The sequence below is a fragment of the Petromyzon marinus genome, chromosome 71 (genome assembly GCF_048934315.1).
Source record: "Petromyzon marinus isolate PM22_M1 ecotype Great Lakes invasive population chromosome 71, UKy_Petmar_22M1.pri1.0, whole genome shotgun sequence".
Taxonomy (NCBI): domain Eukaryota; kingdom Metazoa; phylum Chordata; class Hyperoartia; order Petromyzontiformes; family Petromyzontidae; genus Petromyzon; species Petromyzon marinus.
Genome location: NC_133737.1, coordinates 1,460,792 through 1,475,554, shown reverse-complemented (window position 1 = coordinate 1,475,554; position 14,763 = coordinate 1,460,792). Strand labels below are relative to the sequence as shown.

At 50.6% G+C, this 14,763-nt stretch overlaps 2 protein-coding genes across 2 annotated transcripts in view; one reads left to right on the top strand and one right to left on the bottom strand.

Annotated features, from left to right (window-relative positions):
• Positions 1 to 14,763, top strand: part of LOC116957256 (uncharacterized) — a 631,244-nt gene that overhangs the window by 457,997 nt on the left and 158,484 nt on the right. The window lies entirely within an intron of this gene.
• Positions 6,204 to 8,953, bottom strand: LOC142906849 (uncharacterized). Its single transcript, XM_076055513.1, has one exon. The coding sequence runs from the start codon at positions 8,733 to 8,735 to the stop codon at positions 7,485 to 7,487; it is 1,251 nt and encodes a 416-aa protein (XP_075911628.1). The 5' UTR covers positions 8,736 to 8,953; the 3' UTR covers positions 6,204 to 7,484.

The window sequence follows — 14,763 nt, the reverse complement described above, 5'->3', positions numbered from 1 at the left end:
AGCCTTCTGCCGGTGGGGAGTAGCTGGAACAGAGAAGTGTCCAGGGTGGGAGGAATCAGCCACAAATCTTCCTCGCTCGCCTCATGCTCCTCGAGGTGTGCAGGTCCTCGAGGGTTGGTAGATTGTGTGGTGCCACCGCAGCGGAGCAGCTCGGTCGGCGCTACCCTCTCCACGTGCTCTCCCCCCCCTCCCCCCCCCACGAACGCACGTCCCACTAAACACTTACATGCACCCCCGTAGGGTCTCGGGGAGGGATCACCTGGTACGATGGGTTTTCACCCGAGAACTCCACTAGCAGGGACGTTCCACGGTTTCCCCGGACCAGGAAATTGGCTGAGCCCCCCAGACCGGATTAACTGGCGGCCCCACCAAAAAGGGGGGCGTGGAGCTTTACAGGCCGGCCGCATTGAAGCATTCACAACACGGGGGGGGGGGGGGGGGGGTGGGACCTTCAGCCAGTACCCAGCGTAAGGGTAAACAGTGGGGTGGGAGGGAAAAGCCTCGAGGCAGATAAGAAGTTGACTTAAGTGGGAGGGGCCAAGGGGATTATCGGTGAGTCACCGGCGAGGAACGCAGGCACAGAGACAATGGGAAGGAGGGGGGGGATGACGCGACCCCCCCCCCCCCCCCCACCAACGGCCAGAGCGCTCAAAACGGCCGGAAAAGAGGATTTGATTGGATGGTCAGGATGACGTCATGTGACCCGGGGGTTAACGGGCTTTGGGGACATAATGGGGGAGGAGGGAGAATTGGGTCAGAGTCCTTCTGGAGCGACGGGAGTGTGGATGATATGCTGCAGTCTGCTCTTGTCCTTGGTAGTGGCAGCAGCGTACCAGACGGTTATGGAGAAGGTGAGGATGGATTCAATGATTGCTGTATAGAAGTGCACCATCATTGTCTTTGGCAGGTTGAATTTATTCAGCTGCCGTTGGAAGTACATCATCTGTTGAGCTCTCTTGGTGAAAGGGCTGATGTTCACTTCCCACTTGAGGTCCCGGGAGAGAATAGTGCCCAGGAAACGGAAGGACTCTACAGTTTTGACTGGGAAGTCGCACAGGGTGATGGGGGTAAGTGGGGCTGTATTTTTCTTGAAGTCCACAACCATCTCAACTGTCTTTAGAGCATTTAGCTCTAAGTTGTTCTGGCTACACCAGGTCACCAGGTTGTCAGCTTCCCACCCATAGTCAGACTCATCCCCACCAGAGATCAGCCCAATGAGGGTGGTGTCATCCGCAAACTTCAAGAGTTTGACGGACAGATGATTGGAGGTGCAGCTGTTGGTGTACAGGGAGAAGAGCAGTGGGGAAAGGACGCAGCCCTGAGGAGTTCCGGTGCTGATGTACCTGGAGTCAGAGACTTGTGTTCCCAGCTTAATGTACTGCTTCCTGTCAGACAGGAAGTCTGTGATCCACCTGCAGGTGGAGTCGGGCACGTTCAGCTGGAAGAGCTCGTCCTGAAGCAGGGCAGGGATGATGGTGTTGAAGGCAGAGCTGAAGTCCACAAACAGGATCCTGGTGTAGGATGCTCGGGAGTCCAGATGCTGTAGGATGACGTGGAGGGCCATGTTAACTGCGTCGTCCACAGACCTGTGTAGGCATACTGAAGGGGGTCCAGGAGAGGGTCTGTGATGGCTTTGAGGTGTGCCAGGACCAGGCGCTCAAAAGACTTCATTACCACAGAGGTAAGGGCGCCCGGTCTATAATCATTTAGTCCTGTTGGCCTTAGCTTTTTGGGCACAGGGATGATGGTGGAGGACTTGAGACAGGCTGGTACATGGCATGTCTCCAGGGAGGTGTTAACAGATGTTGGTAAACACCGGAGACAGCTGGTCAGCGCAGTGCCTGGGGGTGGCTGGAGAGACAGAGTCCGGCCCAGCTGCTTTGCGTGGGTTCTGCCTCTTGAAAAGTCTATTAACTTCTCCCTCCGGAAAGGAGAGAGTTGTCTCTGTAGTAGGGGTGGGGAATGGGGCCTCTTGGGTGGGAAGGGATAGTTCAGGACAGTCCAATTGTCTTTCAAATCTGCAGTAGAACTCGTTCAGGTCGTTGGCCAGGCGGGAGTCGTTAGTGGTGTGGGGGGCTCTGGGCTTGTAGTTGGTGATCTGCCTGAGCGGTCTCCAGAGAGAAGCAGAGTCGTTAGCAGAGAACTGGTGTTTTAGTCTCTCTGAGTACAGTCGTTTAGCCTCTCTCACCGCCTTGCTAAACCTGTTCTTCGTCTCCTTGAATCTGTCTCTATCACCACTCCTAAACGCTTCCTCCTTCTCCAACCTCAACCTTCTGAGCTTTGCTGAGAACCAGGGCTTGTTGTTGTTGAAGTTCACGCTGGTACGTGTTGGAATATAGCAGTCCTCACAGAAGCTGATGTACGACGTCACAGCCTCTGTGAGTTCATCCAGTCTCTTGATAGCAGTCGTGAACTTATCCCAGTTAGTACAGTCCAAGCACGCCTGCAAATCCTCCACAGCCTCACTGGTCCACTGTTTAGATGTCCTCACAGCAGGTTTACAGAGCTATAGTTTCTGCCTGTATGCAGGAATCAGGTGGACCATGGCATGGTCAGAGTGTCCCAGTGCTGCTCGGGGGACGGCGTGGTAGGCTCTACTGACTGTAGTGTAGCAGTGATCCAGAGTGTTCCCTTCTCTGGTAGGGCATTTAATGAATTGTATGTATTTGTGGAGTTCGTGGCTGAGATTACCTTTGTTAAAGTCGCCAAGTACGATAACCAGCGAATCTGGATTTGCTCGCTCCACACTCAGAATCTGGTTGGTGAGCATGCGATGGGCCTCTTTAACCTGAGGACCCGGCGGCAAGTAAACTCCGACCAAAATGAGCGACGCGAACTCGCGAGGCAAGTAGAAAGGTTTACAGTTTATGAAAAATAATTCAAGGAGCGGAGAACAATGTTGCAGAATCACTGTGACATCTACACACCAGCCACTGTTAATGTAAAAACAAATACCACCACTTTTCATCTTGCCGATGAGTCACGATCCAATCTTACAAGATGGACTCCTGCCAGTTGTAACGCAGTGTCTGGAATCAAATCACACAGCCATGTCTCTGTGAAGCACAAGACAGAAGATGAAAGAAAGTCTCTGTTTTTCACCATCAGTAGCTGAAGTTCGTCCATATTGTTGCACAGTGAACGTATGTTGGAGAGGAAAAAGTTCGGAAGCAACGTTCGGATCCCGCGTCTGCATAGCCGTACAAGAGCCCCCGACCATTTACCTCTTGGGCGGCGTTTCGCTGCTTGAGCAAAGCCTAGCGCAGCTATGACTAGAAATCCCACATTTTCTGCCGCTGGAAGCAGAAAGTTGGGAAATAAATCCACAGGAGTTGTTTCCCTGATGTTAAAAGTTTGTCTCTTGTTAGGGAACTCCAAAAATCTTGGCAAAACACTGAATTAACAGACAAGACAAAACAGGGCGCACTGACCGGCTGAGGCTACCATCATCGGCGCCATCTTCTCACCATCACGGGTGTGCTGAACAGCAGGCCTCTCTCACCGGCACGATTGTGCTGAACAGCAGGCCCCTCTCACCAGCACAGGTGTGCTAAACAGCAGTCCCCTCTCACCAGCACGGGTGTGCTGAACAGCAGGCCTCTCTCACCAGCACAGGTGTGCTGAACAGCAAGCCTCTCTCACCAGCACGGGTGTGCTGAACAGCAGGCCTCTCTCACCAGCACAGGTGTGCTGAACAGCAAGCCTCTCTCACCAGCACGGGTGTGCTGAACAGCAGGCCCCTCTCACCAACACAGGTGTGCAGAACAGCAGGTCCCTCTCACCAGCACGAGTGTGCTGAGCAGCAGGCCTCTCTCACCAGCGAGGGTGTGCTGAACAGCAGGCCCCTCTCACTAGCGCGGGTGTGCTGAACAGCAGGCCCTTATCACCAGCACGGGTAATCAAGCAAAACAAGACAAAACCAGACAAAACAGGGCGCACCAACCGGCCGAGGCTGCTATCATCGGCGCCAACTGAAAGAACCAAGAATATGGTAGCACATTATTTATTGCAGAGGTTCAAGGGTCAAATCCGACAGACACACCTGGCTACCCCAGTAACATTCACAAAAATATGCGCAGTCTGCTTAACGGCAGATGTAAAACATAGCGGTGTCATTCACAACGCACAGGTCATTGCATGTTGGTGTCACGGTCAAAATTGTGGAAATTCCAAACATTATTCAGAAACTACACAAGGGAGATAGCGCGTCAATGATCGCCCCCTACCAACAGACTCATGTCCACGTGCAGGCCGGTGTAGGGCCACCTTGTGCCACACAGGGGCAGCTGCCACTTGGCGGGGGGGGGGGGGGTCCTTCGATTGTTTGAGATGAAATTCGATACGAAACACCGAGTTGCCGAGGCAATTAGGCAAGTGATTTATGAGTGCAAATATGATGTTGGTAACGTAGTGAATGCTTGGGAGCTTCATTGTCTCTCGCTCCTGCTGACAGATGTACCCAGCCCACAGCTCCACAGATACCTGCCGCTCCTCCTGTGCAGGTTCGGCTATGTACGGTGCGAAATAAGTTACAGATACACACAGAGACTCACACAGAGACCCACAGATTAGCACGGTTGGCTACATACGGTGCAAAATAAGGTCCACGTACACACAAGAGACTCGGAGCAAGTTTGAGTCGCGTGCTACTGACAGTAGTTGAATACGGTTGGAAAGACGCTGATAGAGACACACACAGAGACTGACAAGAGAGAGGTGGACAGACACAGACAAGAGGAAGACAGAAAGAAAGATACAGAGACGACAGAGACACAGTCGGAGAGAGAGGGACACAGAGGAGAACAGAGACACAGATGGACAGAGAGATGTTGAATCGAACACACTTAACTCGCTCCATTGAAAGAGATTCCTCGATCTTTGCCCATCCCCGGAAGTCGTTCTTGTTTCATTGTGTGTGGTGTGTACGTGTAAGCAATGTGGGATATCGATGTACACGGATATGAACAAGATCAGCAGACAAGACGTCTTTCATACTCTTTGGTTCTTTCAGTAAAGTGATGTAGGTCGAAAAAATTAAATTATAAAAAATAAATCGCGACGTTTCGATCGCAACACGAGCGGTCGTCCTCAGACGAAAACATCCAGACATTGTCGCGGCAGAAGTCACGTGAGCTACGGCACGTGACAAAGATAAGGTGACCCCCCCCCACTCCGTGTGGCTCGCCCCGCTCAGCTGAACATTGTTTTAATGCGGTGGGCTCACGCGAAATTTATTTCTCTAAAAAGAAGGTACTTTGAAAACGCACTGGCTATTCTCTTTTATATAAGCGTTGTGTCCTTAACTAACCACACGGAGACGTCTGGTTGAGGCAACGCGTTTATTATAACTCTTTCGAACTCGGCTCTTCACACTACTGTAACACGAAGGGGTACGGCCCCTTCCACCCAATAGCCTCCGGGAGTGACAGCCTCCCTTCTATGGCAGCCTGCACACTCCGGGCTCTGCTACCCACAGGTCCCTTAGCCCGGCGTTAAAGGAAGACTGGACGACCCGTCCCAGACAGGGTACGGGAGCTCACCTCTGGTCCGCTACAACCCGGCTCTAACAAGAGCCTCGGTTGAGGGTCCCTGGGTGCTGGTCCAGTCTTCAGGTCTTCGGATGTCTTCAGGCTTGAGTTGGTGAACACTGCCCGGCCAGTCCAGGGGGCCGGGCTTTTAACCCCAGGTCGGGGTCACCCCTCCCCTCCTGAACCCCCCCCCTCCCAGAACCTTCTGGAAGGTCTTATCTTAAGGGGCCTTAGGGACGGGTGGAGGGTCAGGTGTGGTAGTCTCCGGTCACGGGGAGGGGGGGCAGGGGTTTACTTTCATCGACCCCTACGCACCTCGCTCTCTCGGCTGCCCCCTGTTGACCCGTGAACGTGGTGGCAGGTCAGCTTACAGCGCCTTGTTGTGGCGCTTATGCACAACTTCGTGACTAACGCTGCACGTTCCGTCATATTCATGCAGGGGGCGCTGCAGACCTACGCGTCCCCTGCATGAACGACGGAGGCGCAGGGACAGACGTTCGATCGCGTTGTAATCGATCTGCGGACGGCGGTCTTCTCGCACGGCCAGCTCTGTGTCGCCTCATCTGGATCCCGCGATCCCAACCAGGTGAAAGTCCGCATCGAACCAAACCCCCGGCAAGGCCATCTACCTAATGACGAGAGAAAATTCACACGAAATAAGTCTTCCAGATGTAAAATGAGATAAGCTTTTAATGAATACAATTATCTAATAAAAAAATAATAATTAATGACGAGAGAAAATTCATACCAAATGTCGTTTTCAAATAAGTGTTCCAGATGTAAAATGAGATAAGCTTTTAATGAAGAAATACAATTATCGAATTCAAAGCATAATCAAATTAAAACTGTTTCATTTTAAAACTTCAAAACGGAGCATCAGGTGCTTGCGTGGAGGCGTCGTTCGTGTGCAGTTTTCTTTGTGACTTTCTTGGCCCCAGGCCGTAAATGGTTGTGAGGGGCGGCGCAGGCGGTCAGGCTTGCTTCAACCCTTGGTTGTGAACATCCAGACGTTAATCAGCAAGGAGCATTTCTAGACCTAGTTAGACAAAATCTACGTCAACACGTAATACTAAATTATAATTCGTGTTGTAGAGAATGTATCTCCTCTACGTGTAACTGATTAATAATTCGAGTGTGCTCCCTATTTCAAAGACAATGACCAGCTCCAGAGGGAGAAGCTTCCTGAAAACACAAAAATACCCTTTGACCTTCATCACAAGAACAATGAGTCTCACCTGAGTTATCTGTACAGGTTACTTCCAAAACACACAATTTGTCCTAACATCACTTATTCAATGTTTCACCCTTAAAGACAAAATGTTACATATACGCACACAATCAGACAAGTATTCATTCTAAACTGACAGGCATATTAACAAAATTGAATTACTGCAGTTAAATATACTGCATCAGGTTACATCGTACTAACAAGAAGCTATTTTAAAACATACGTACCGTCTGCTTAACAGTGTATGTACAACATACTATTGCGCCAATCAAAACGAGTAGGCCATTGCATGCTGGCGTCTGGGTCAAAATTGAGCAAATTCTAAACATTACCTACTAACTACACAACTGAGATGACACATCAACCAGCGCCCCATACTGACAGGCTCTTGTCCACATGCAGGCCGGTGCAGGGCCACCACCTTGTGCCACACAGGGGCAGCTGCTACTTGGGGGTGCTCTTCGAGTGTTTGAGATGAGAAACGATACAAAACTCCGAATTGCCAGAGGTGATTAAGCAAACACCATATAATTGCAATTATAACATAGTCAACGCTTGGGAGCTTCTTGGCTCTCGCTCCTGGTTAGAGATCTACCCAACCCACAGGTCCACAAAGACTGGCTGCTCTTACCCTGCAGGTTGAAACTCGCAATTGAGTGTTCAACTTCATTCTTGTCATTAAAGGTCTGTGCCAAAGGTGCATCTATTGGAGCGACATTGTCTCAAGCTTACACATCTACCGGGTCTCCATTTGACTTTGTATTGTCTAGGAAGTCCACCCACACCTCCACTTCCACAAATTGCTGGGAGTTGCCTCGCTCTGCCTCGCCGTCAGAATTCTCCTCCTGCTTCACGTTGCCTCCATCGATGTGAAGGTCCGATTTTGGAGTTGAATCTTCATCTTCACATTTTACACTCACTTCTTCGCTCTTCACCATCACTTCTTCACATTTCACCTTCACCTCTTCATATTTCACCTCGATACCTTTAAAAGTGTCCAAGCTGGGATTTTCTTCCGGTTCTTGTTTCATGAGGGATGGGCTCATTGCGGCACTTTGAGTTCTCTGGTGTATTTGAAGATGTGTTGAACGTGCAAACGCTTTCCCACACACACTGCACTTGAAGGGTTTATCTCCTGTGTGAGTTCTCTGGTGTGTTACAAGAGCAGATGACTGTGCAAACGCCTTCCCACACACACTGCACTTGAAGGGTTTATCTCCTGTGTGTGTTCTCTGGTGTTTTACAAGAGTAGATGAAAGTGCAAACGCCTTCCCACACACACTGCACTTGAAGGGTTTATCTCCCGTGTGTGTTCTCTGGTGTTTTTTAAGAGTAGATGAATCTGAAAATGCCATCCCACACACAATGCACTTGAAGGGTTTCTCTCCTGTGTGTGTTCTCTGGTGTGTTACAAGAGCAGATGAATGTGCAAAGGCCTTCCCACACACACTGCACTTGAAGGGTTTCTCTCCTGTGTGTGTTCTCTGGTGTGTTACAAGTGTAAATGAAAGTGCAAACGCCTTCCCACACACACTGCACTTGAAGGGTTTCTCTCCTGTGTGTGTTCTCTGGTGTGTTACAAGTGTAAATGAAAGTGCAAACGCCTTACGACACACACTGCACTTGAAGGGTTTCTCTCCTGTGTGTGTTCTCTGGTGTCTTTGAAGATGTGGTGACTGTGCAAACCCCTTCCCACACACACTGCATTTGAAGGGTTTCTCTCCCGTGTGTGTTCTCTGGTGTATTACAAGAGTAGATGAATGTATAAACACCATCCCACACACACTGCAGTTGAAGGGGTTCTCTCCTGTGTGAGTTCTCTGGTGCTGTGTCAAATGTGCAGAACGATCCGTGCTGTTCGCACGCCGGTCGCATTGTTGCCTTTTTGCACCGAGCCGCGCCGAGTGCCTTTGCTCCATCAGACAAATTCTGCAGAGGAAGTGACAGCTGCAGACAGAAAAAAATAATATCCACACCATCTACACGTCAGTATCGATGCACAGAGAAATGCATATATACACAATAACACGACTTACATGTCTATACTTATTCATATATGCATGATATAGTGGAAACGTGTCCCAAATTCATCACACGCGCTGTTATGGCACACAATGAGAGGGCAAATGTCATAAACGTGCCTGGAAGCCCTCGTATCTTCAAAATGAATGTTAATCCAAAACTCCGAGCACACAATTTCAGCCTTCTGGCTTCAAAAGGAATATTTATGAAAGCTAAATTCAGCTGACATAGCAAAGGGTGTGGAAAATAATACTATTTGTGCTATGCAGAAATGCATAAATAAATGTTCAATCGCAACTTAGAGGTGTGAAGCCAGGCACAGATGTCCTTGAATGCTGGGATGAACAGTTCCAACTTCAGCTGCACGTGTGCTGTGATAACTTCCCGACTCCATTCTTACAATGAGTTCCAGAGGAAAATAAAAATAAACTACCGTTTTGATATAACCTTCGTGCACAATAGAGTTAATAGACTTTACTGCAAATACAAACTTGACACTGTCACACAGAGGTGGAGCCAGGATTTTCAGGCAGGGAGGGGTAACCCCTCCAGCAATTAAAAATTATAGGAGTTGTAAGTAAGTAGGGAGTTGTTAGTAAGGAGTTGTTAGTAAGTAAGGAGTTGCTAGTAAGGAGTTGTTATTAAGTAAGGAGTTGTTAGTAAGGAGTTGTTAGTAAGGAGTTGTTATTAAGGAGTTGTTGGTAAGGAGTTGTTGGTAAGGAGTTGTTAGTAAGGAGTTGTTATTAAGGAGTTGTTGGTAAGGAGTTGTTGGTAAGGAGTTGTTACTAAGGACTTGTCCTATGCTTTTTATTGGACGCGGATGATTGGCATCGCGCTCGCTGAAGGTGTTTGCCATCAGGGAAGTCGTGTACTATATAGGCAACTGCGCACAATTCTGAGTCGCTTGTAACTGCTTTGCCGTTACTTATTGCCAATTATGGCCTCGGACTGTTGTCCTCTCATAGAGTCCCTGGCACGTAATAATATGCCACATGGTGGCAGTGGCGGTCGCAAAATGCTGATTTATCTATATTTATAAAATCGAAATTTGTGAATTTGTGTCTGTTTGAAATGTGCAGCATACTTCCCAACATGCTACACACTTGAAATTTGGCATGTCGGTAGCTTCCAGACAGGACACAATGCAAAAAGTATTAAAATATACTTTTGTATTTGGGGGGGGGGGGGGGGGGGGGAAATGACCATGGAGTGTGTGGCATCAACCTGCAACAAAGATAAGGGAATATGAAATTTGAAATTTATCCAAGACAAGAATCCAAGTTCCGGGCGATGTCGGGTAGTGAAGCTAGTTATTAATAAACCCCAACGGTCCGATCGAAATTAAGGATTTCGATCGGACCGTTGGAGGGGCACGTGCCACCCCACCCCCACTGGCTCCACCACTGTCACACACTGGCATGGTGCACAGGTGGTGGTGTGTCCAGACCCACGCCTGGCCACCTTCACCTGCTCAGAATTCATGCTTCCTCACTCCACCAAGTAGAGTGAACACCGCCGTGTGCCCAGAGTGAACACCGCCACGCGCCCGGAGTGAACACGGCTGCGCGCCCAGAGTGAACACCGCCGTGCGTCAAGAGGGAACACTGCCACTCGTCCAGAGTGAACACCGCCACGCGTCCAGAGTGAACACCGCCACGCGTTCAGAGTGAACACCACCACGCGTCCAGAGTGAACACCGCCACGCGTCTAGAGTGAACACCGCCACGCGTCCAGAGTGAACACCGCCACGCGTCTAGAGTGAACACCGCCACGTGCCCAGAGTGAACACCGCCACGCGTCTAGAGTGAACACCGCCACGCGCCCAGAGTGAACACCGCAAGGCACCCAGAGTGAACACCGCCACGCGTCTAGAGTGAACACCGCCACGCGTTCAGAGTGAACACTACCACGCGACCAAAGTGAACACCGCCACGCGCCCAGAGTGAACACCGCAAGGCACCCAGAGTGAACACCACCACGCGTCTAGAGTGAACACCGCCACGCGTTTAGAGTGAACACCACCACGCGCCCAGAGTGAACACCACCACGCGCCCAGAGTGAACACCGCCACGCGTCCAGAGTGAACACCGCCGCGCGCCCAGAGTGAACACCGCCACGCGTCTAGAGTGAACACCGCCACGCGCCCAGAGTGAACACCGCCGCGCGTCTAGAGTGAACACCGCCACATGCCCAGAGTGAACACCGCCACGCGTCTAGAGTGAACACCGCCGCTGGCCCAGAGTGAACACCGCCACGCGCCCAGAGTGAACACCGCCACGCGCCCAGAGTGAACACCGCCGCTGGCCCAGAGTGAACACCGCCACGCGCCCAGAGTGAACACCGCCACGCGCCCAGAGTGAACACCGCCACGCGCCCAGAGTGAACACCGCCGCTGGCCCAGAGTGAACACCGCCACGCGTCCAGAGTGAACACCGCCACGCACCCAGAGTGAACACCGCCGCGCGTCTAGAGTGAACACCGCCACGCTGTTGATGAGCCTCACCTTGTGTTGTGGGCAGATCGCTTTTGAAAACAAAAGCGGTAAAGCAGCTCAAGCGGGCATGGCCTGGTAAAAAATAATGAAATTAAAACTGCGTGAATATTTAAAAATCAAACAAAGTGACAAAGTGGCGAGCCGAGTGAAGACACATTAAACTTAAGTGAGAGAATTGAAGCAAACGCGTTCAGGCGAGGGCAGGAGGCAACGCCCCGCGTGGCTAGGCCCCGTGCTGTAAAGTTCCAACCTGGACATCGCTTCCATGCTCCCTGCTACTCAATTGACATCCCTGAGAGAGAGAGCGAGGCTCTACCCCGGTAAACAACAACCACCACCACCACAACCACCACAACCACCCCCACAACCACAACCACCACACCCACCACCACAAACACCACCACACCCATCACCACAACCACCACCACAACCACCACAACAACCACTACCACAACCACCACTACAACCACCCACCCACCACCACCACCACCACAAGCACCACCACAACCACCACCACCACCACATCCACCACCACAACAACCATCACAACAACCAACAAACAACCAACACAACAACCACCACCACCACAACCACCACTACAACCACCACAACAACCACCACAACCACCACCACTACAACAACCACCACAAACACCACCACAACCACAACAACCACCCCCACAACAACCACCACCACAACCACCACCACCACAACAACCACCACAACAACCACCACAACCACCACCACAACAACCACCACAACAACCACAACCACCACAACAACCACCACAACAACCACCACAACAACCACCACAACCACCACCACAACAACCACCACAACAACCACAACCACCACAACCACCACCACAAAAACCACCACAACCACCACCACAACCACCACCACAACAACCACCACAACAACAACCACCACAACCACCACCACAACCACCACAACCGCGATGAGAATTTCTCACCTCAGATTTCAGTGCACGGCGGAGCAGCAGCTTCCTGTTATCTCGTGACGTCACGCGGCAGCAGGAGGTGACATGACGTCACTTGAACAGAAAGACCCAGGCAGAGTTGACGTCACGCTCAAAGGAGCCTTGGACAGGGTGGGGTGAATACCTTAGTGACATGACATCACTAGCGAGGTACACTTCCCCCTGGCGTTTCACGCCGATGAGGTAATGCTGAGTGGTGACGTCACAGAGCGGGGTTGGAGTTTAAGTTGATTTAAATTAATTTTCCATTGCTCCCTCTCTTGATCAGAGACCCCTTGGGTGTGTGAGCTGAGCAACAACGTGGACATTATTGTGTGCACACACTGCGTGTGTGTGTGCACACTGCGTGTGTGTGTGCACACTGCGTGTGTGTGTGCACACTGCGTGTGTGTGTGCACACTGCGTGTGTGTGTGCACACTGCGTGTGTGTGTGCACACTGCGTGTGTGTGTGCACACTGCGTGTGTGTGTGCACACTGCGTGTGTGTGTGCACACTGCGTGTGTGTGTGCACACTGCGTGTGTGTGTGCACACTGCGTGTGTGTGTGCACACTGCGTGTGTGTGTGCACACTGCGTGTGTGTGTGCACACTGCGTGTGTGTGTGCACACTGCGTGTGTGTGTGCACACTGCGTGTGTGTGTGCACACTGCGTGTGTGTGTGCACACTGCGTGTGTGTGTGCACACTGCGTGTGTGTGTGCACACTGCGTGTGTGTGTGCACACTGCGTGTGTGTGTGCACACTGCGTGTGTGTGTGCACACTGCGTGTGTGTGTGCACACTGCGTGTGTGTGTGCACACTGCGTGTGTGTGTGCACACTGCGTGTGTATACGTGAACACTGCGTGTGTACACTGTGTGTACACTGTGTGTGTGTACACTGTGTGTGTGTGTGTGTACACACACACAGTGTGTGTGTGTCTGTACACTGTGTGTGTACACATTGTGTATGTGTACACTGTGTGTGTACACTGTGTGTGTACACTGTGTGTGTACACTATGTGTACACTGTATGTGTGTACACTGTATGTGTGTGTACACTGTGTGTGTACACACGGTGTGTGTGTACACTGTGTACACACTGTGTGTACACTGTGTGTGTACACACTGTGTGTACACGGTGTGTGTGTGTACACTGTGTGTGTGTACACTGTGTGTGTACACTGTGTGTGTGTAGACAGTGTGTGTGTACACTGTGTGTACACTGTGTGTACACTGTGTGTACACTGTGTGTGTGTGTACACTGTGTACACTGTGTGTGTGCACACTGTGTGTTTGAAAACTGTGTGTGTACACTGTGTGTACACTGTGTGTGTGTGTACACTGTGTGTGTACACTGTGTGTGTACACACTTTGTGTGTGTGAGGGGGGGCCAAGCCCCCACGCAGATTGAGGCGAGCCGAGTGGTGGCGCATTCTATTTTGACTTTAAACTTTTGTGACTGCAGGAATTAATATTCTTGCTTCTTTCGGTAAAGTCTGGTAGATTAAAAAACATGTTACTCAAAAGAAAATAATGAACTGAAATGACAATTTAAATAATAAAAATAACCACATTTTTCTTTATTTTTGTTTTCTATTTACATGACTTTAATCAGAAAGGGTTTAAATCAGAAAGGGTTTTATTCGCCATGAAAGTTCGTACAGACAAGGAATTTACATTCAACATATAGGAATCTTAAATAAGTGGTATACAAGTCTAACTATACTAAAGGTACAACGTCTAACTAACACTAAGGGGCTAACGTATGTAAAATTTTGAATAAATATTGAATATAAATTAGCTATGAGATACAATCTAAAAATACAAATAGGGTAACATAGTGTAAATATGGCAAGGTGTCATTTTGTAGATAAAATGTTAAAGTCAGTGTAAGCCCTTGGCCTTGTTGAAGAGGCCAGCAGCGGATGGGAAGAAACTGTTTTTGTGGCGTGTGGTTTTGGTCCTGATGGGCCGCAGCCTTCTGTCGGAGTTGAGTAGCTGGAACAGAGAAGTGTCCAGGGTGGGAGGAATCGGCCACAAATCTTCCTCGCTCGCCTCATGCTCCTCGAGGTGTGCAGGTCCTCGAGGGTTGGTAGATTGTGTGGTGCCACCGCAGCGGAGCAGCTCGATCGGCGCTACCCCCTCCACGTGCCCCCCCCACACCCACCCCATGAATGCACGCCCCACTAAACACTCGCATGCACCCCCGTAGGGTCTCAAGGAGGGATCACCTGGTACGATGGTTTTCACCCGAGAACTCCACTAGCAGGGACGTTCCACGGTTTCCCCGGACCAGGAAATTGACTGAGCCCCCCAGACCGGATTACATGGCGCCCCCCCCAAAAAGGGAGCGTAGAGCTTTACAGGCCGGCCACGATGAAGCATTCACAACACGGAGGGGATGGGAACTTCAGCCAGCACCCAGCGGCAGGGTAAACAGTGGGGTGGGAAGGGAAAGCCCCCAGGCAGATAAGAAGTTGACTTAGGTGGGAGCGGACAAGGGGATTATCGA

Coding starts and splice junctions, on each gene's coding strand:
- LOC142906849 (XM_076055513.1), bottom strand. CDS start 8,735: ATGGTGTGGATATTATTTTTTTCTGTCTGCAGCTGTCACTTCCTCTGC.